Source organism: Lepisosteus oculatus, chromosome 5 (genome assembly GCF_040954835.1).
Source record: "Lepisosteus oculatus isolate fLepOcu1 chromosome 5, fLepOcu1.hap2, whole genome shotgun sequence".
Lineage (NCBI taxonomy): Eukaryota > Metazoa > Chordata > Actinopteri > Semionotiformes > Lepisosteidae > Lepisosteus > Lepisosteus oculatus.
Window position 1 is genome coordinate 31,641,720 of NC_090700.1, and position 21,205 is coordinate 31,662,924.

The 21,205-nt window shown below is 41.9% G+C and overlaps 1 protein-coding gene and 1 long non-coding RNA gene across 5 annotated transcripts in view; one reads left to right on the forward strand and one right to left on the reverse strand.

Moving 5' to 3' along the window:
- Positions 1-290: 290 nt before the first annotated feature.
- The window catches only part of cttnbp2nlb (CTTNBP2 N-terminal like b), a 50,869-nt gene continuing 29,954 nt past the window's right edge, over positions 291-21,205 (reverse strand). For both annotated transcript variants that reach the window (XM_006628365.3, XM_069190285.1), the window contains 3 exons: positions 11,102-11,332; positions 8,390-8,497; positions 291-6,159 (listed from right to left, as the gene is read on the reverse strand). In XM_006628365.3, coding sequence (XP_006628428.3) covers positions 4,909-6,159; positions 8,390-8,497; positions 11,102-11,332 — 1,590 coding nt within the window. In that variant the 3' untranslated portion in view covers positions 291-4,908. The remainder of the gene's footprint in view (positions 6,160-8,389; positions 8,498-11,101; positions 11,333-21,205) is intronic.
- LOC107076794 (uncharacterized) lies at positions 9,858-16,461 on the forward strand. Of its 3 annotated transcripts, none has more exons than XR_011189655.1 (5): positions 9,858-10,198; positions 10,438-10,531; positions 11,166-12,362; positions 14,289-14,331; positions 16,140-16,461. It is a non-coding gene; the product is annotated as an uncharacterized lncRNA (long non-coding RNA). The 3 variants fall into 3 exon arrangements; XR_001477931.2 differs by lacking the exon at positions 16,140-16,461 and adding an exon at positions 15,778-16,038; XR_001477932.2 differs by lacking the exon at positions 16,140-16,461 and adding an exon at positions 15,838-16,038.

Sequence of the window (21,205 nt, forward strand, 5' to 3'; positions counted from 1 at the left end):
ACAGTAGTGTGTGCCACCAATGTTAGCATGAGGAAACAATCCGAACAGAGGTTAATTTGTCCTGATGCAACTCTGTGAGGTATCGGGAGGTAATTACTGGCTTGTAAAATCAGAAGGAAGGTGTTCACTTTCACTTTGTTCCACCTCTGCTGAGACAAGGCAAGCACAAGGCTCACAACTCTGGCCACATGTCTTTTTTATTACAGCAGAGCTCTCAGTTGGATAATTTGACTGATCGATGACTTTATACAGTATAACCCTTGTTTTCAGGGTGCTACAGGCTGTGAGTGTTTGCAAAATTATTGGACTGTGGCCGTAAGGACTGCAGCTAACAGGCCTTTTAATTTTTTTTTTTACTGTTATGAATGATATTACAATTGAGCACCAAAATCCAGCATAAATACAGTAAATGTAAAAATGTAAAACATAAACCCTGTAGTTACATGAAAGCAAATATCCTTTGTGATGGCCCACAATAGACTCAGGTGACAAAGGAATTTGCCATCCTGAACTACTGGGATGTCCCAGGAAACTGTATCCATCATCTGAGTGAATTATACAAACACCCTCTAATACAATTCTTTACAAGCCTTTTAGTAGTTTAAAAATACAGAATCAAAAACGTATAGCTGCCAGTCCAGAAAACTGCAATACGGAAGGCAAACATACGACCTTTTGTAAATCTCGCGGTGCCATGTACCGCATTAAAAGGCATGCTTAGTGATCTAGGACATGTGTGCCTAATCTTGGTCAAACAGTGTGTCTGAAGGGCTTCAAGGTGTCTTTAAAGCAGCAGCTTCTTAAGAGCGGGGGGAAGCTGTTAAATTGGTCCAGTGAAGTCAAGCTCAAGTTGATTATGGTCATTAATAGCCGAGTTGGAATTAAACCCTGAAGAGACACCAGCCCTCAGGGATGAGACACCCCAGGCTTAGAAATAAAGGATGACAGGCCCCCTTGCTTTACCTCTGCATCATGATGGCTACAGTACGGGGGGTGGCCATTCCTTTTCCAGGAGCACCATGATCCAGCAGGTCTTCAGCTCTCCCTTAACTCATTCATTTCTAAGCTCTTGCAATAACATTGCTTTGACCGCAAAAGCAGGTGGGTTGCTCAGTTACTCAGTTTAGATGTTTGAAAAGTAAAATTAAATCACCAACACACTGTAGCAGTTAAACACCACAGCTAGGGCATGCCTAGGGTGGCCTTTTTACACCTGCTGGACTGTGGCTCGCCCGTATATACATCTACGTCTGATATAGGTCACAAAACATCAAAGAACAAATTCAAGGTATTGCTGTAATGTGATATCTATGACCAGTGAGAGCTCTGTAGCTTTTAACAAGCCCTACAAACTCCCTGATACTAAGGGGTAACCCAGAAGTGAAACAAACCATAGGAAGTCATGCAGCCTTAAAGGAGTGTATTGCAGAGTAGTGAGTATCTTCTTACTTACAGAAAACCTACAGGTGCAGCATTATATACAAAACAATAATTGGCAGTTCAAACAGCAAGATCAGGGTACTGATTTGGTTCATTTTGGTATAAATGTGTATAAAATATTTATATAAAGATCTTTAAAAAAATCTAAGTTCTTTGTCATGTGCTTTTGTAAGTTGTCACAAAAAAATTCAGTGTATCTTCAGTGTTAATTCATCTACTGCTAGTCATTATATATGTACTGTCTATAGTTTCATATATACTGTATATACATGGGTATATATATATATTATCCCTACAGTGTCCGGTGTTTTGGTCCTCCAGTAAACTATGAACATACTGTAACATCTATAAAATGGCAATAATTGCAATGCAGAAATTTCCTTCTTATACATCCAGTGAAATAATGCAGACAAGTTAATTTTGAATAAAAACTGTTGTCTGATTTAAAATAGGATACTTGAGGCAGTTGTGCTATGCACCTGTCTGCCTGTTACAAATCAAAGTTTAGGAAACAGTGCAAGGGTTTGATATCATATTACAACATAAATACAATATCTTAAAACTGTATGATATACAGTACAGGTCCCCGGATTCTGTATTCATTAGCTGCAGGGCTTAGTGGGATTCACCCAATGGTTTCACTTTACCATTAGGTACAATATTTACCCATCTATACTCTTTTCCAGGATTTTCCACTTTTCAGTGTGTCCCACATTCCATATTCTATTAAAGTTTTCATTGGCCTTCATTTGAAGCCAGTCCCAAGAGGAATGGGAATTACTGTACAATGTTTTGGTCACTTTAAGAGAGGACAGGTTTTCAAAACTTGTTAAAATAACATCATAGCTTGATTTTTAATGAATAGCATTTCGACACAATATATTCAGGGATGTCAGCAAGCCCAGTATTTCAGGAATGCTATATAACAGCCTTTTTGATTTTTTAAAAATGAATTCTTTACAGACAGACCTGAGTCTGTCTGCCGACAACAGACATTGCAGGAGTCAGCCTGATCACCTTAACTGGTTTGGGCAGGGAGTCTGTAAATACTTTAAAGAGAACTCACAGAATCCTAGTCCGTGATTTCTTAAGGAAGAGTTCTTGAATTAAAACACTGGGAATCAGAATAAAATACAGCAATCAAAAAATATATTCTGAAAGCGCTGCAAGGTTGCCATCGGGTTATTCACAGCCTCAGTTCAGCAAAGGTTGCAATTACAATTCAAATTTAATTTTCTCTGTGATCTGAGGGACTTTTTAAGGAATTGTTCTGTCTTGGACTGATCCAAGACGAGTGGGACTGGAGAGTCAATATGGTTCACCACATCCTGTGCCAGTTTCTCATTTTCCCCAGTGGTAGGTGTTGTCTCAAGTCAATATTTTCTTAGACATGGACAAAATGTTTTTGTCACTCAAGATTTGTATTGCGTGCAGCACTGTGGCAAAACGGTTAGCACTGCTGCCATGCAGCATTGAGGTCTTGGGCCTATTCCGTACTATCTGTGTGGAGTTTGTTTGTACTTTTTTTTTGTTTGTGACTTCTACCCACAGTCCAAAGATATACCGGTAGGTTAATTGGCCCTGGTGTGAGTGTGTATCTGTACCTGTGTGTGCCCTGCAATGGACTGGTGTCCCATCCAGGACCTGCCTTGTACCTATTGCTCGCTGGGATAGGCTCTGGCTCCTCTGCATCCCTGAATTGGGAAAGTGGTTAGAAATGGGTGGATTTTAATTGTGATCTTTTTCCTTCTGGATTTTTAAAAGTCCTTTCATTGGCTCTGTTTTCTGCAGCTGGAGCTGTGAATGCCTTCTGATTGGAGGACTCAAAGTGCTGTACTTGTAACTGGTGAAGCTGGGACAGACTTGTGACTGTCTGTGGCCCAAAAAGAACTTTTGCTTTATGCAAACTGGAATCCAGGCTGACAGCATAAAATTGACACATCTAAAGACTGGGTTTACCCTGATTGCAATCGGAAATAGAGTATTAAGTAATGTGAGTGTGCATGTTGTGTGTCTGTATCTGCTTTCTGAGATAGGCTCCAGTTCCCTGGCAGCCCTGAATTGGGAGAAGTGGATATAAAATGTATGGATGATTGACAACAGATTGACAACGAGTTTGTGGAATGCAGAAAGAATTCTGTCACAACACTGCTTTACTGAATCCAAGGGATGGAATCAGTTAAAGGAGATCTAATTAGGGAAACCATTCAAAGCAGCCTAAGTAATTTAGATTTCACTTGCAAATCAGAGTCCCAAAGAAAGGTTTGTCAAAGGACAAATTAGGTGATGCACTGCTCAAGGACCACTAGGGGGCATTGTGACTCCACTCACTTTTGTTCCTGAGCCATTCTCAAGACTTTCCTACCAAAAGGCTACTGTGTTGCAGGGGGTGAAATACGTCTATGGGAAATATTAAACCCTGAAAACAAATCCATTGAGAAAGAACAGAGATAACCCAGTTTTGTCTATGGTCAGTGCTTACTGTGCTGATTCCTCTACAGTGATGGCAGCAGTACTTCGGAGAATGACCAACCTCTCGATCAGCTCAGTCACCACTATGGAGTGCTGTATGGAATTCTTGGATGCATTAATGAAAGATTACTGGCTCATCTCTATAAGCAACCTGACCGACTGGGGAGCAATGAAGAAACAGACATAACGCATTGAGTTAAAGAGGAAAGCCTGGCATAGCATTTAAGGCAAGGCCAGATTTTAGAAAGAGAGTCTTCTTTCTTAAAAAGAGGTGCAACAGGGGTGAACTCAGAGATGGGCTTGGGTCAGTGGTAGTGACTTAAGACCACCCAATCAGAGCCTGTAGAGCACTTCCCCTTTCTTAAGAAAGAGTATTAAACAACTGAACTGAATAAGTACTATCTTAAGCTTCATGTGCAATGGAGCAGGTTCTTTCATCTAATTGAGAGGTTTTGATGCGGGGGTATCATCAGATCAATTAGTTAATTGTAACCAAACAAATTGTCTCTTCCCATTTCCAATTGTCTTAAAGTTTCATTACATTAATTGGATCAATGTATCCTTTTTCTGTGGTCTCACACTTTTACCACATTAAAGAAAACCTACAGACTCCAAGGAATGGAGTTTGGAAAACATAATACTATTTATAAGCTTATATGCGCTTCAAAGCAAAATTTCTTTAAAACATGAGGAGGCCATACATTTGTGGCATAAGTGACTCTGTGTTGCTGGACTCACTTCAACTGGACATAGCTGAATCAGTGAAGGTTTTTAGAATTCAATGTCAATTTTCTCATTCTGACAATAATAAACATAATGATAAATACAGAAGTACACGTAGAAAGGTTACAACTTCATCTATGAGGAATAAAATTCAACATATCAACTGTAATAAATTAACTAAAACAGTGTTTCTTCAAACTTAGTCTGTCAGTACAGAGTGTGGAATGCTGACGGAGGAAGGGGTGCACCATGGGAAGGTGGGTGTGGCCATGGTTAGCTGGTGGTTGACATCACCAGATCGGGCTCCTTAGCCGCTTCGGGGGAGGAGGTGAGGCCGCAGCTGCCGGAGAGCTCTGGAAACTGGCTGGCTCTGCCCGGCGGTACTGGGGAGGCTGGAGATTGGGCCAGACCTGGTTTCTTGGGAGGGATGGGGGGTGGGTGGCCCCTCTCGGCCCGGGGGATAGTGGGAGACTTGATCCCAGGCGACAGCGGGCTGGAGACCTTGCCGGCAGTTGGGGAATGATCACCCCGGGAATGGGGTGGTGGGGCCAGGGTGCGATAGTCCGTGCCGAAGGGGGAGCTGTTGCTAGGGGAGCCCGGTTTGCTCTGCTGGTTGGTGAAGCGGGAGAGCACCTGCGTGACAGTGTTGCGTGCCAGCTGCTTGGCGGAGCTATGCTCGGCAGCGGTGGGCGACAGGTCGCGGGGGGAACGAGGAGACACCCCGCCGACCTGCTGCTCCTGCTCCGCCTGGGCTTGGAACTTGTGGCGGGCAGCCTGGAAGCGCTGGTTGATGCCAGCCTGGTAGGAGGACTGGTAGCCAGGGCTGGTGGCAGAAAGCCCCATTAGGCGCTTAGCCAAAACCGGAGAGGAGCAAGGGGAGGAGGTGAGGGAAGAGGAGGCTGTGCTGGTGGGGGACAGGCTCTGGTGGAGATGGACAGGGGAGTGCAGGCCGCCATTCTCCACCCCGTTTTCCTGGCTGGTCTTCTCCCCTGGTGAAGGATCGCCATCTTTGAGGTAATGCCCATTCATTTTAGGCTGGGTGGATGATTTGGCTGCCGGCTTTGCTGAGGCTTCATTCTGGCAGGCTACGGAGGCCATGGTGGGCACCAGGGGGAGGCCCTCTCTGCCCCTCAACTCTGCTAGCTCCTTCCTTAGTCTCTCTACCTCCTCCTGTAGCTCCTTGCTCCTACCTTCCTCCTTCTTCAGCCGGGCCCTCAGCTGCTCCCTCTCGGTGTCAAACTCGTCCAGCTGCTTCTCCGCCCGTGCCTCCATCTGCAGGGCCCGCTTCCTCTCGGCCTCCAGCTCGGCCTGCAGCCCCCGGGTCACCCCCCGCTCTTCCTCCAGCTGCTGGCCGAGCTCGGCCACCCGCTGGCTCTCCTCGGCCGCGCGTGCCGTGGCTCTCTTGCATTCTTTGGCCAGTGCGGAGGACAGCTGCTTGTGCTGCGCCCGGTCCTCCTCCGCCTGCCCCGACAGCTTCTTCTGCTCCTTCTCCAGCCTCTTCACCTGCGCCTTCTCAAAGTCCAGCTGCAAGACACAAACGTGGACACGCGGACAAGGGCAAGGTCACATTTCGGGCTTCATGCTTTTACTGGCTACCATGTTGCCTGTTGGTAGCCAGTAAAAGCATGCTTGAGTAGCCTGTTGCAGGAGTACTGCACATGCAGCTCCTGTGGTGAAAACAACTCTCCCTAAAACATCAGCCTAAACATTTTTATTTTAAATCCAGGTTGCAAATGAAATCCAATTACAAATTAACAAATGAACCCTCTATGGAGTCATTACACAGATTGACAAGAGACCTGAAACCCTGCAAAGTTACCAGCTTGCTACTGTGCTTTGCTCTGAGTTGCATACAGGCTTCTTCTATGCCTTTTTGTTTATAAGACATGCAGAAAATGCTCACAATGCTTTTTTTACATGGCATACAGGAAATGCTCATCAGGGTAAATACTACGTTTTGGGGAAATCCGCAGATATTCTCTCTAAAACCCTAACAATTTCTGAAATCACCAATTATTATTTTGCTCAACTCACTGCTCCAGCCCTTATATAAATTAGGATAACATCACTTTATTAGCCATATACAATATCATGTATTAGGAATTTGTCTTTTCACATACCCCAGCTTGCTCTCCATGAGACACACAGACAGGAAGAGAAGCTTGGGGTCAGAGCGCAGGGTCAGTTATTTATACGGCACCCATGGAGCAGCTGGGGTTAAGGGCCTTGATCAGGGGCCCAACGGAGTAGGATTGCTGGCCACAGGATTTGAATAAATGCATACTCTTTTTCAAGGTGGCAGCCCATAACCCAGACACCAAACCTATGGCCAAAATGTAGACATACTGGGTTTTAGACATCACTGCAAACCTAGTCCCAGGGAAATAAGACGATAAAACCATTTTTAAACCTTCAACTTCACTGGCACTCAATTTCATGCACCTCCACTGTGGGTAATCCTTGTCACATCCTTCTACCACCAAACATGCTCTTTTTCACTGTTGACGTTTTTTCTGTACACAATATTCCATAATAAAACACTCGACACGTGCCACAAATTGTTTAATCTAATTCGGATGCCTGATTTTTTCTTTCCTGGCCGTTTTTGGGGCTGAAGAGACTAGTGTCGTAAAGGTATCTTTAGGATTTGCACAGTCAAGCTGTGGTGAAGTGAAACAAGGGTTGAATCATTTCTAAACGGAAGCATCCTGGAATGCAATATTACATCACACAGCTTTTGTTCTTAATTGAGTCCCTCCAGATGTCAACAGTGCACCCTATCATTTGCGAATGATTAAAAAAAAGATATTTTCAGTCCATGATGAAAATGGCACAAATGACCAAGTATCCAGTGGGCACAATGTCAAGTAGAGGCTTTGGCAGAAAACAATACCATCATACCACTGACAAAAAATGACTTATTTTGTGGTTGTTGTTTGTTTTCCTATGTTTTAGGAAAGAGGCTGTTTTGTGAAGGATAAATACCTATTTACAGTATTTAAAAAAAAAAATTAGATAACACACCTTACAGCTGCACACAACACAAAATTACTATAGGAGCTGTTCATTTGATTTGCAATTAAAAGACATATTTTTGCAATAGGGATGCACCTTTCCCTAATGACACAGGCAGGCAACAGAACTCAAAAGCAAAATATTTCAGTTTCGAGTTTTCTTTTGTACAAAGAGGAAATATAAATCCATACACAACAAACTAATTTCAGAACAATTCCTCCTCAGCTCCTTGTGTTTTAAACTAAACAATCACCCTCCTTCCACTAGGATTAAGATTTTACTCTTATCGGGATTGGGTATCCCACAAAGGATGTGATCAGTTTGCTTGAACTCATGACATTGACCAAGCTGGCAGTGTGATACTGTCACTCAAACTAATCTTGATAAAAAACCATATTCTATATACGCAGTCGCTGAAAGTCTTTGCCTGCCCAACAGGCAGAGGCTTCACAGAGAAGTGTGGCTCAAGGGATGAATTTTGTTCAGGTAATCCTTAACAATTATGTCATCACTATTTCCCATTATAAGTATAAGACCAGCAGCACAGATAGCAGTCTAAGGTGTCGGACATAGGCATGATGTAGCCCCCACTAAGAGTACTGGAAGCTCTCAGGTTTCCATCAAGCCACAGGAATCAAGCTGTGAAGATCCTGAGTGATCCAGTCCAATATTGCTGTGTTTTCAGTCATGACAGAATGGGGTGTCTTCTTTGAGACAGATAGGTGCAGTACCCAAGTACCTGTTGTAGGAGGCGTTCTCTCTCCTTCTCCAGCATATAGGTGACATCATCGCCCTCGGCTGTGTCCTGGGCATGCCGGCGTTTCTCTTCCTCCAGGTCTGCAATGACCTGCCGCGCACAGAAGAGGGCAGGAGTGAGTTTCAAATGGACAAGGAAAACTATCAGTCAAAGGTCAATCAATAAATCAAATAGTATTACAGTATAGTGCATTTCAAAGAAAAGATTCACAAAGCTGTATATTAAATCTTTTCAATTACAGAGGACAATATAACAGACATGCATACGAAATGGTTGATAAAAGTTCAAAAACAACTCATAATTGGTTATAAACCTCATAACAGTTACACAGCTCAGGGTAGAAATTTAACAATGATTGTACTGTACAAGCTCAGGTCCCACCTCAGGCCACCAGCTAATCACTAGCTCAAGAGCTGGGACTATACAAAGCTTTAATATGGCACAGACATTGAACCACAGTGACAGGTTAGGAACTGTGTTGAATGTTGTTTTAGAAAAGTCACATGACACAGCTTTTCCCTTTTATACTAGTTCCTTTATATCACTGTCACGGGCAAATTCAAGTCCTGCTCAAAGCTGGGTGTTCAGAAAGAGAGGTCTCTGGCTATTATTGCATTAAATACAAATTATAACTATACCATAACTGTATAATATCGGTCATGAGTCCAGTTATATTGCTGCCCTGGTGGTGACATCATAATGATAACATTACCACTATCTTAAGTACGGTTTTATCGTTGCTCTGGTGGTGACATCATAATGACAGCCCTGCCACTATCATGAGTCCAGTTTCTTTATTGCTCTGGTGGTGACATCATAATGGCCCTATAATCCCTGCGCTATCATGCGCAAGCTTGATGTAGTGGCAACATAGCTATGACAGTCTGCCATGTGCATCAGGTAGGTTCTAGTGCAGTTGTTGCTGCAGAGGCACTGCAGTTGACATGAGTCTCCATTAGGGAAAATGGCATAATCCAGTCATATAATAAATGCCTTTAAAATGGCAGATGCTGTGTGCTTCCTAGAAACTGTCCTGACAGCGCTATTCAGCCTCTACCTCCAGGCCTTTGCCTCCAAACTGAAAAGCTGCCCTCTTTTGCTCATTCCTCTGGACCAGTCTGTCTGCGTCTGGGAGATGACAACAGAGCTATTGTCTGTGGCAGAAACTGAGGAACAAAACAGCAGGAGTGAACAAAGGGGTCAGTTTTTACTCCAATCTCAGGGGTAAAGAGAACTATTGTGTGACTCCTGTTCAGTCAGTGTCTGGATAGGGGCTGGGCAAAAATGTCTCATTTATTCATGTGAAATTGGGTCTCTTGTACTGGATGGTGCTGAATCCTACACTTTTTAACATTCAGAAATTAATAAAACGTTCGGCACACAATGTGAAGCAGACAGTTAAGTGCTACATGGTATATCCATTAGCAGAAAGATGCTTATTTCTGATGAAGGTGACAACCCAGAGCCTATCCAGGAAGCACAGGACACGAGGTGAGACGACACTCTTCATGGGACGCCAGTCTACTTCACTTCAGACACACCTAACTTAGGGACCAACGACTAGCAAACATGTCTTTTGGGAGATGGAAACCAAAATGGAGCACCTGGAGAAAACCCACAGGAACACATGAAAACGTTTAAACTCACTGAAGGCAACCTAGTCCGCAATCAAGCCCAGAACCTAAGATTCATAAGACCACGACTTTCTGAGGATGGATGGATATACTGTACAGTACTGCTTAAATTGTACTGCAATTGAAATACACAACGCAGAATATGCATGTTTAAAAGGTATGTTTCAGCCAAGTTTCATAAGAAACATTGTTACAGTTTGTTAAATTTCTGCTTCATGTTATTTTTTAATACATTCATATATATTAGCTGAAGCCTTGTATTTTATAGCCATAGAAATGAAACCTATGTATTTCTCAGAAAATGTTCAGGCTTGAGTGGTGAATACAGACACAGCGCAGCTCAAGTGAACTGGTTAATTTGTCCCAATGCCTGATACTGGAGTTTTGTCTCTACAGGCCACCGGAAACGTGAGAAGTATGGTACTATCATTACTGTTTGTTCTAAGAGGATGTGCATTAGCTGAAAACAAGGCGATTCTTTTATACACAGGTTAGTGTGGGTCTGGAAATAAAACCTTAATTGTCTTCTAAAAGTATTATCTATAGACCAAATTAAAAAAAAACTATCTTAAATCACAATGGACAGATTGCATGTAGATTGCAGAGGCCAAGTGTGGTTTCTGATGACTCATCAAAATCCTGCACAAAGGAAAAGTAATGCTTTGCACAAATCAGGTTTAACATCCATCCCTTTTGTAACCACATCTTCCAATTCAAGGCTGGGGGGTGGGACTGGAGCCTGTCCCAGCATGCAACAGGGTATAAGGCCTCCCAAGATGGGATGCTAGTCCATCACAGGGCAAACACACTCACAAACACAAATAGACTCACACCAGGGCAGTTTTCCCAGAAGGCAATTAAGCTACCAGTATGTCTTTTGACTGTGTCCTGGAGGAAACAGGCAGCAGTTGTAACCACTGTGACACAATGCTGCCCATCAGGCTTAACACTGATGTGAAAACCTACAGCCACAATCAATGAATTGTCCACAATGGCTGACCATCATCATCATCATTATCATCATCACAATCCACCACAGAGAGTGTTCCTCCCCACGTACCTTCCTGTGCCTGCTCTCTGCTGCGGCAAGCTGAGCCAGCATCCTCTCCTGCATCCTCTTGCAGTGGGACATGACCAGTTTGAGGATGGTGAGCGGACTGGAGCACAGTGGACCCCTCTCCGGCTGCGCAAGGCCCCGCCCCACCTCGTTGTCCCGCTGCAGGGCCAGGAATGGGTCGCTGAGATTGTACTTCCCATAGCGCTCCTGCACAAACGCATCTCTGTGCTGGGCCTGGAACAGGGATAAGAAAAAAACAGCTATTGACACCTTTATGAGCAACAGGAGCATATTCAAGTGGATTGTCTCTCCTGAGTTATAGATCAGATTTTAAAATTCAAGGTTCAAATATAAGGAATTATCCAGTGTCCTCTAACACATTTTTAACACATGGGATGTATAGCTGAATGTGAAGATATTGGGAACATCTGGTCCTCGAAGTACTCCAGTGTTTGTGTCTGCTCTGCTCTGTGCTTGGTATTACATTCCACAGAAATGATCTCCGTATCAGGGCTCCCTGTTTGTAACACGATTTTAAAACTTAGTTTGCTCCACATTTTAAAATACATTAACTTTAAAAAAGTTATGTTTGTTATATTCTGTTGAGCAAAATTCTTATGGTTGTTACATTTTACACTTTTTTTGCATCTTAAAAAAATAAAGTTTAAACAACAAAAAAAGAAATGTTCTCGGAGATTTCCAAGGCCAAATACATGTTCTAATATTTTGCTCATGGTAAGATGACGTGTTACGGTTCTGTGCGGTAAAATCAATCCTGCTTAAAGAATTCAGTGTAAATATTAACCTAGTATAAATCAATATCATCTGACATCATGTGCAAGACCACACTAACTGTTACAGTCTATGGGAATGTTATCTGCTTGCCTGCTTTGGGATCAGGAATTACTAAACAGGAAACTGCGAGTGGAAGTCTGACAGCAAGTGCCTCTGTGCCTTTTCTGAAGCCTCCCGGACAGAGCCAAGAGAAACACAGCCTCCGAGACGCGCCAAGGAAAGGAGACTTAACCCTTCTGGAGGGGCAAAGAATTTCACTGCTGGAAAGGGAAGCTCAGCAGATGGCATCTGCTGACAGGCTCTTCACAGAAGCCAGCCCAGCTGTTTCATTCAAGGGGAGGCTGAGAGTCACGCAGCTCAGGCTCCATGAGTTTCTGAAGCTTCACTGCAGGGACCAAGCTAATGATCGTCCAGAGCAACTGAACAGGCTGTCCCTGGAGAGCAAGTGGCAGCAGGGAGAGAGCGTAGGGTAACGGTGTTTTAGTTTCTCCAAATCCAATACCAGCATTAACCCCCAATATAAAAACCCTCTGCTTCTAAAACTCCCAGTTTCAGTGAACAAGTGGGTTTGCATATTGGATAGCCCAGGCAACTTTAAAAAAAAAAGGGTTTCCTAAAAAACTCTGGATAAGCCCTGGCTTTGCTGTTAATTTTATGTAGCAATTTTTAGTGCTTTATTGTCTGATGAGATGCAAAATTGAGGTCTTACTGTGACTCTGCAGCTGCCACGATTATATCATTGTCTGCTCCTAGTCCCAGGTGGATGAAGAGGTAGATAATGGCTCCCTGTTAAGTGGCATTCTTTTAGATATATTGTGCATTGATGACTCAGTGGACAATTGTAATGAAGAAGCTTTTGCTATTTAATTATATAGAGATACAAAAGTTAATCAGTACTGACCCAACTTCAGATGTTCACCACCAGTGTAGAATGTTTCAGGACAGTCGGGCTATTTCACTTCCTCTCTTGAGTGTGCTATGCTGATAATATATATTTATAGCATTAAGGAACATCTTCCTTCTAGATTGAAGCAACCCTGATAACCATATAATCCTTGGGGGGGGGGGGGGTATTCATACTTGAAACCACCATGGTAATGCTTGAGATTACACTTGCCTAGAAAGAACTTAATTTGCACCAGGAAAGGTAGCCACTGTCTGCCTATCTTGAGATGATTCTGAGTTATATCATGCACCAGATAGCTGCAGTAATAACTGTTGCTGTTTTCCTTGTTATATAAACCTGAGAGAAAAAAAAGAAGAAAAAGCCCTCAAAAGGCTATTAGGCTGTTTTGGATTCATCAAGCTTTTTCTTTGAACAAGGTCACTGTTGGGTGATATCCTAGGAACAGCCAGCTCTGAGTGCCTGTTCTGGCATATCTTATTTTTACTCCAGCTTCTCAATAGGCTTTACTGAAGCATTAAATAAAATATTACAGGCCTCATTCATAAAGAAAGGGCCTAATGCACCTTTTTGAAAAAAGACAAACTCTCAATGTTACACAATCCGCAGAAAAAGCCAGAACCGCCTACAGGGGCTCTTAAATCAGCATCCTGAGAGATTTACACGGCACTTTATGACTTTACTGCACTGCTTTTGTGCTACGAAAGAAACGTCAACTTAGCAGGGTGGGCAAAGTTTTTGAAAAGGGCCCCATGTCTGCAGAGACTTGACATACAGGAAAAGAACATGGCACCACAGATGCAGGGTCCCCCTGCGGTCTCTTCCCGGCTTTGCTGACCGTGGTCCTGTCCATGACCTGTGTGTGGCAGGTCTGAGCTCATTCAGAACATTCTTCTACAGGCACTTCACCACTGCCCTGTCAGCCTCAGGGCCCGGGAGGCAACAATTAGCTCTTTGATCCTTCCTGCCTTACAGTGCAAACAAAGAATGTCAGCCTCCACTGCTTTCTGTAGATTACAGTGTCAGTACAAAGAGCCCGTGTCCATCCTCTTGGTTGCGTTTTCAGAAGGGGACAGGGGAGATAAAAAGAATGTCTTACAGTTGGTTACTGTGCTATGCTTTGATTCTTTATGATATATATATATAGCCCCACCTTGTTTCTGTAACTTAGCACAAAATGGAACCGACAAAACACTTTCTTATCTGGCTCAGGGACCCTAACCTGGGCCAAAATTGGGAATGGAAATACGAGGACACTTTTCTTCTGTTCTCCAGTAAACTTGATTTTGAGATTTTGAACGTGATTTAATATTGCATGGCCGTGAATGTCAGTGAGTATGCATCGACAGTAAAAAAAAATAAGAAATTGTCCACATTTTCTGACCTAAACTGCATCTTCACTGTATAGCCACATAGGCAAGACAGAATTTTTTTAACGGAGTGCATTCATAATTTTGAACATGTGCTGTATCCGATTGTCTTTCTTCCCAGTGAGAGAAAAGACCTGAGAACTCTTAGAAAGACACGAGTGGAGGTATGTAACTATTTTAGCTTTTGTAACTGCTTGCTTGACGTTTTGAGGAAAGTACTGAGTTTTTACCTATTGTACATAAACCACACCTCAGTCTTTCAAGTGAGCACATAAGAATGTTTACAAACAAAAAGAGGTTATCGGGTCTTTCTAAGTCATTTGTCTTTTAATAGCAAATTGATTGGAGGTTTCATTCAGACATTCCTTTAAAAGAAACTGGGGTATCAGCTTCAACAAGTTGCCCAGCCATGTTGCTCCAGCCAAGAGGCTTGGTACCAGGAGGTTCCTGGATTGACCCCCACTCATACTGCTCACTTGCTGTGTCACCCCGATCAGCTACTTTGGGGCTCCATTCTGCAGATGAGGCCTCTTTTAGTGACTGATGCTAGCTGTCCTCCCATTGTCCATGTCACATTTTGGATAAAAGTGTTTCGGAAACAATGACAGTAATTATTGCATGGAACAAGCTCCCCAAGCAATGTAATTTAACATGAGACCCTGGCATATTTCAAGACCCAGCTCTATGAGCTCCTCTGACAAATTAGCTACCAAATGGGTCAGGTGGCCCAACAGATCTCCTGCATGTGTTTTCAGGATGGTCTGGCTACAGAAGGAAACAAAATCCACCAGCCTAAATTTTCCCCAACTCCACCCAACCTTAGCTCAGGTAGATAGAGGCTGTTTCTTCATCACACCATACTTCATAAGTTGTCAGGATCCTTTTGTTTTTCAGCTACAGTGCTGTTGCAAAGCACTACAGGCTCTACAAGAACTACCTAATCAAAATGCACATGTGCTCTATTAGGTAATACACATTTAGACCTTTTTACAAACAACACTCTGTGGAATATTAGCAATATTCCCGAACTGTCAATTCTACAGCAGTCAATACAACTTTGTGAAAGTGTGCTTAATAAGAAATTACTCTGCACTTAAAAAGTCAGATATTTCCCAATGTGAACCAGAAGGAAACACGGAGTGAGTGCCTTGGACCATCCAATAAATCCAATTTCTGGGATTTTAGGGAGTAGACAGGGGCAAAATCTTTAAATGTTGTTCATGTATTTTTGACCACTGTCATTCCTGCTTTCAGTCCTTGAACCCCACCAATTCCAAATTCCTTAATTACGACCAAACACCTCCCTTTGTAATTGAAGTATGCTTGACGGTATCCTCAGCTGAACACAGAAATCCAGATTATACAAAATCCAAGATGACTTGATCATCACTGGAGCCCTGCTGTAAAACCTTCAGAGTCAGAAAGCAGTTGTGCTTGAGTAACGAGATTATTCAGTCCTTGTGGTCGGTGATATGAACGGTTGTTTCTTCTTCTCTTATCCTTGTTTGGAATCCCCAAACCAGATCACTGCAGTTCTCAGTGTTATTATTTTGTTTTGGGATTCCTTTGAGGAATGCAACAAGATTTTTGTTTTTTTCTTTTCATATCAGGCCGTTCGCGTATTTCAGCACTTATTCACTGTGGACTGACATCTTTAATGGGTTTCTCAGGGACCTCCATGGAAAACAAATCCCAGGCTGACTCTGCCAGACCCTGCTGCGTGGGATTCTCCAGTCCAGAAGGGAATGCATCCATAACAACACTTGATGACAAAATAAACCAGATATGAATACTTACAGCACAACCTGGGACAAAATGTGTAGTTCCTAATGTTGCATTAAAAACACAATAAATCTATTTTCATCATCTGCAAAGCAGTACTGTATAAGCATCTCTTGTCCTAGACTGGCAAATTTCTGACCTCTGACCTACATGCCAAAATAGTGATTTGCTGTTGTTGTTTTTTTTTCAGAAAACCCCTTTATCCCAAACACCAGATACAAATTATGGGAAGTGAGATGTTCTGTAATGGGAGCTATCAATATCAGGACCTCCTGTCTACAGGGAGGAGCCCCAGAATAACTGGTCCGTGACTGAGTAGCAGAGGTGGGTTTTACCACAGCTCTTGCCTTAACCACTGGATCACAGTGTCCTGCTGGTTTAAATTGAGGCCTTTTCAGAACTGAAGCAGCAACCTCCTACTTCAACTGCTACATAATGGCAGTCCCTTCCAACTGTAATGTTATTCTTGCTGTTGTTGGGGGGTGGGAAGTGCCTTTCAAACTATGCCTCCTTCTGTAAAGAAGAGAAACAAGGGGATTGAGTAAGAGTTTTCTGTTTGTAAATCACATATTTATCCTTGGGATCCAAAAGGCAGACTATAAAAATGCTCTGGGATTCCAGCATGGACCGAAGTGATTGTTTTCAAGTTAATGAAGAAACTCAATGAGTCTTGTGTCTTTATTAAAATTGGCAAACGGGACCCATCTCAAATTATCTATTAGGTATGCGGGCTGCCAGGACACAGGGAGATAAACTAGGCTTATTATGCTGAAAAAATGAAGCACTGGTTGGAATTGGGAGTGGGGTACTAAACTATAAATGTTTCTGCTGACCTCTGGCTTTTTCAGTAACAGCTCAAAGATGTCTGAATTCTGTGTCAGTATGTTACCCTCAGATGGTTACTATAACAGACAGTGCTCATTGTAAATATAGCATAATATAAATCTTCTAGGTTTCTTAATTTGGAAGTATTTGAGATTAAGGATGATGTTCTTAAGACTGCATAAACATGTCTTTTGTAGAAAAGGTAAGATATCTGTTGCACCCTGTTTAAAGTTTGACCTGCAGTTTGCTACCTATTTCCAATCTAGGTATTCTTAATTACACAGTTTCACCAACACTCCAATTAACGTTTACTGTCACGCACCAGGTATGCAGATCTGCTCTCCTCCTTTGGCTGAGTTTATACGAACTCTTCACAAGGCTAATCTGTGAATGTCCGTGTTAATTTTTCAAATTGGCGATTCAGTATGAGATGCTATAAGCATTTGGTATCATTTAATCATCTAATAGCATTCAATACACTGGCCTTTACTTCCAGTACTAGTCCTGGCGATTTCGTTTAGATTCGAGACCTTCCTTTCGTCATAATCTGGGTCGTTTCCTTCGATCAGATTAGTGCAGCCGTCTGTAAATTCCATTCATTAAGACGTCTGGCGCCCGTCTTTGGCAGCTCTGTTCCGTTTTTGACAGAAGAGGAGTTTGGCTTTAAATCACTATACAGCTTTACCTAATTTGACAAGAGGTATGTCTCTGAAATGACCAAACTGTAACAAGATGATCATCCTTTTTTAAAAAAGCTTTATTGAAAGATTTGAAAAAAGTGGCTGATCTGTTTGCCTGCTATCTAATTCAGTACAGGTTTTATATTTCATAAGGAAGAGCTGTGAGATTAAAAGAACAGCACTGATATAGAGATCAGTAGGCAACAAGTAAAAATGGAGCAGTATCTCATAGGCCTGAACTTGCACCTCTTACAGGGGTACAGATGCTCCTGCAGGAAGCCCACATCTATACCATGGGCCAAATTTGGTTCAAGTTATTCTGGACAAGACACCCATTCCATCTTTTTCAAACTGATACAAAGTGCAGCAGGAAATGCCACACTACAATGTATGTATCCTCCAAAAAAAGCAACAAAAAAAAATCTCAGAGCTTACTATGAAGTAAAAAATTAAAAACAAATGCAATTGATGCCTGGGAATGAATTAACACTCTCTCCTCACAAATTCCATATGCTGTATGTGAATACAGATTTCTGAGCACGGGCTTCCTGCCATCAAGTGTTGTGTTTGTAGCTTGCAAATGAGAGCCTGACAGGTTTGTTTTAATTTAAACCAAAGTGTAGCTATTGGTAAACCAGGTTTTAAAACATGGGCTGGATACTTTCAACTGCAAAAGCCATAAATTAGATCTTTTTAAACATTATTCATGTTTGAGAAATTGCTACAGCTTTTTTAAAATTGCTGTTACTTCTTAACTGCTTCACTGGGTAAGGCTTAATAAGTCAGGTATGAGCCAGGAAAATGTTTTGATCTTTCCTGCCTTTGTGAAATCAGGCCTGGGGATTTGGCTATAAACTTGAAACAATTCCATTTAGGTTATTCTTATTAACAAATAACTAAGCAGTCTGGGTTTTCAGCTGTAAAATGGAGGTTTTCTAGACCGCTACACATTTCGAATCTGAAAGCTGGTAGTTTTTCTGCTTCTGTTCTTCATTCCTCGATGTTTCCTTTTACTCTGTTCAGCTTTTGTTATTAATAATTTCCTTTCTCAAATGTATATTAAAACTGTACTGAGTGTTACAAAAACCTAATACTGTAATATATAATTTTTTACCACATCTTAAAGGCCCTCATTTCCACATTTGCTTTTATTTAATTTGCATATAGCTTTTCAGCGCTCCCAGGCTGAAGTGTAATAACAATAATAAAACAGACCATAAAAAATAACAAAATTCATCTCTTGGTAAAATAATTATTCACCTGTTGTTTTGTGAAAAAAAAAGATGCAAGTGATAAAAGAGGAGCTGGCCATTCTGCTTTTGCTGCTAATGCTTTTGCATTTCATACTGAGATATTCCTTTACACAAAGGGTTGTAGGAGTCTGGAACAAGCTGTCAGGAGATGTTGTTGATGCTGATGCTGTGGTTTCTTGTGGAAAAGGCTGGATGAGATCCTCAGATCAATTAGATGGGATAAGGGTATCCTCTCATCATGCCCTCTCCTTCATTTGTTATTTTTGATTTGCCATGCCAAAAACAACAAAAACACAGAATGAGAGGAAGCAAATGGGAAGAAAATGGTTGCTGCTCATTGCTCTGAAGCACCAAAAGGCTCAGCCTGTGCAACCTTGACAACGACTCCACCTGCTTCCCCCACTTTCAGCTTCAAGGAGTCTTGTAGTCTCAAAGTACGCTTAAGTGTATTATTGGGAGCAGCTATAAACCAAATGAAACCTCCTTCCTTATCTGGTTGTTACTGTAACCCAGCACATCAGAGTTTAGCGGTGCCTTGTTTCCTCCTGTTATTTCCTCTCATTCAGCTTTCACAAAACTTAGCCCCAGTAAACAGCGTTGAAAAGGCACAAAAGGATGTGAGCTGAGACAATGACCCATTTTATTACACTGATGTGACTGAAGGGGATGGGGACACCAGCCCTCAAACATCATGTTTTGCAAAAGTTGGCAAAAACAAGAACTTCCAACAGAGTGTAAATTACATAAAATATTTTTGGAAATATTTATCTTTCAGATTATAAGAACTCACCCATAAATGAATATAAGAAAAGTAAATAACTTAATCTGTTCCACTACGGACCTAAAGACTTGCAGTTATAGAGATAAAATCTTAAAGATGATTAGAAGTTAGGTCACTAAACAGCACTGTCATGCACTTAAGCATCTGGATCTAAGGATAGTCCATAGAGGTGAAAGTGGAGGCCTGGTGAATTTATTCCAGCTCTGAGGCTGAAGAAAAACCCCCAACACAGCTTCCTAATCTTCTTACTCCTGTCTGAAGTGTACTGTGCAACTCTAGCCAGATGGACAGCTTTTAGCAGGCTGTAACACCAATGGCTGACCAGGAGGGAGACTCCAGGCTGTGGGATTAGAGCATAAATTATTGAAACACCTTGGAGGGTTTCTGGCATACCTCTGAAACGCAAAGAGGTATATACCCCTCTGGCATAGCCAGATCAGATTTTCCACCTGTCCTGAAAACAATCTTTATTATCGCAATGCACTAGGGTTTGAAAGACTGTCAGCTATAAAAGGAGATTTTTTTTACTTTCCCTTTCATTCATGTTGTACAAAGCTGCGATCAATGTTATTGTAGACAGGATCTAAACAGGCATTAGTATCGGTGTACCAATTAAAACTGCTCTCCCTTAGTGTGGAACTCTGGCTCTCTGTAGGCTTCAAGGCTCTCTTATTTATATGTGAGGCAATGAAAACTCTAGGTTATTTTAAGGGTTTATTGCATAAGTGCAGTCCATCTCTTCACCTGAAATTGATGGTTCAAGTTTTACTCTGCTGAAGACCAGGCTGCAAACTTGAAGCAACAGATTTCCCAGAAGCTCCATATTTGTGAAACACACTGCCCATGCCCATTAGAGACTTTGCAATTGTTTCAAACTTGCTTAAGGACCTACAGTATCTTTTAACTAGGGTTGATAAATTTATCTTATTTTTACTGGATCCATTTTCTTTGTTTTCTCATGTTCTGACCTTTCTGCATTGCATGTGTGCTATCCTACAAAGATTTGAGTTTCTTGAAAAGTACTCAAACAAAATCATATTATTGACATTTATGCACATAATGACATAACTACAACCTGTGATTTACTTTTACTAGAATAGCAATCGAGAGAAGGCCATTCGGCCTGTCTTTCAAAGTTTGTGGTTTGTAGCTAATTATTTTGGGGATCCTCCAATCATTTCTTAAAATATCTGAGAGAATTAGCTCTCACAACATGACTGAATAATTTATTCCAGACACTCACTACCCTTTGTGTACAATAGTATCACTTTATTTTCCATCAATAGATGTCAAGTAAGTATACTCATTTACAGTTTTAAAGCAGGTGACTGTGACAACTAGTGCCTACTGAGCTGAAAACAGACGGAACCCTGTTTCACGCTGTCTTGTGTCTGAAGCAGAGCTCCAAGCCTTATAGTTTAAAAACCCTTTAAGAAAGAACTAAATTAGATTCTTGGATTAAAATGCTTCTAAACTGCTCTAAGGCAAGATCATCTGACTGGCCTCCAGTCTGTAAAATATTTGTTTACAGTAATAGGAAATGTGTTAATGTTGTCCAATCCCTTTAACAAGTACAGCAACACAACACTGACAGCTGATTAACTATTAAGAACTTTATAAGCCAGTGAAGAGGCTAAAATGCAACTTGATACAGTACTTAGTGTGACTCACCCACTCCTATAAAACCACTCCTGCAGTGCCCTGCAGGTTTTTTTTT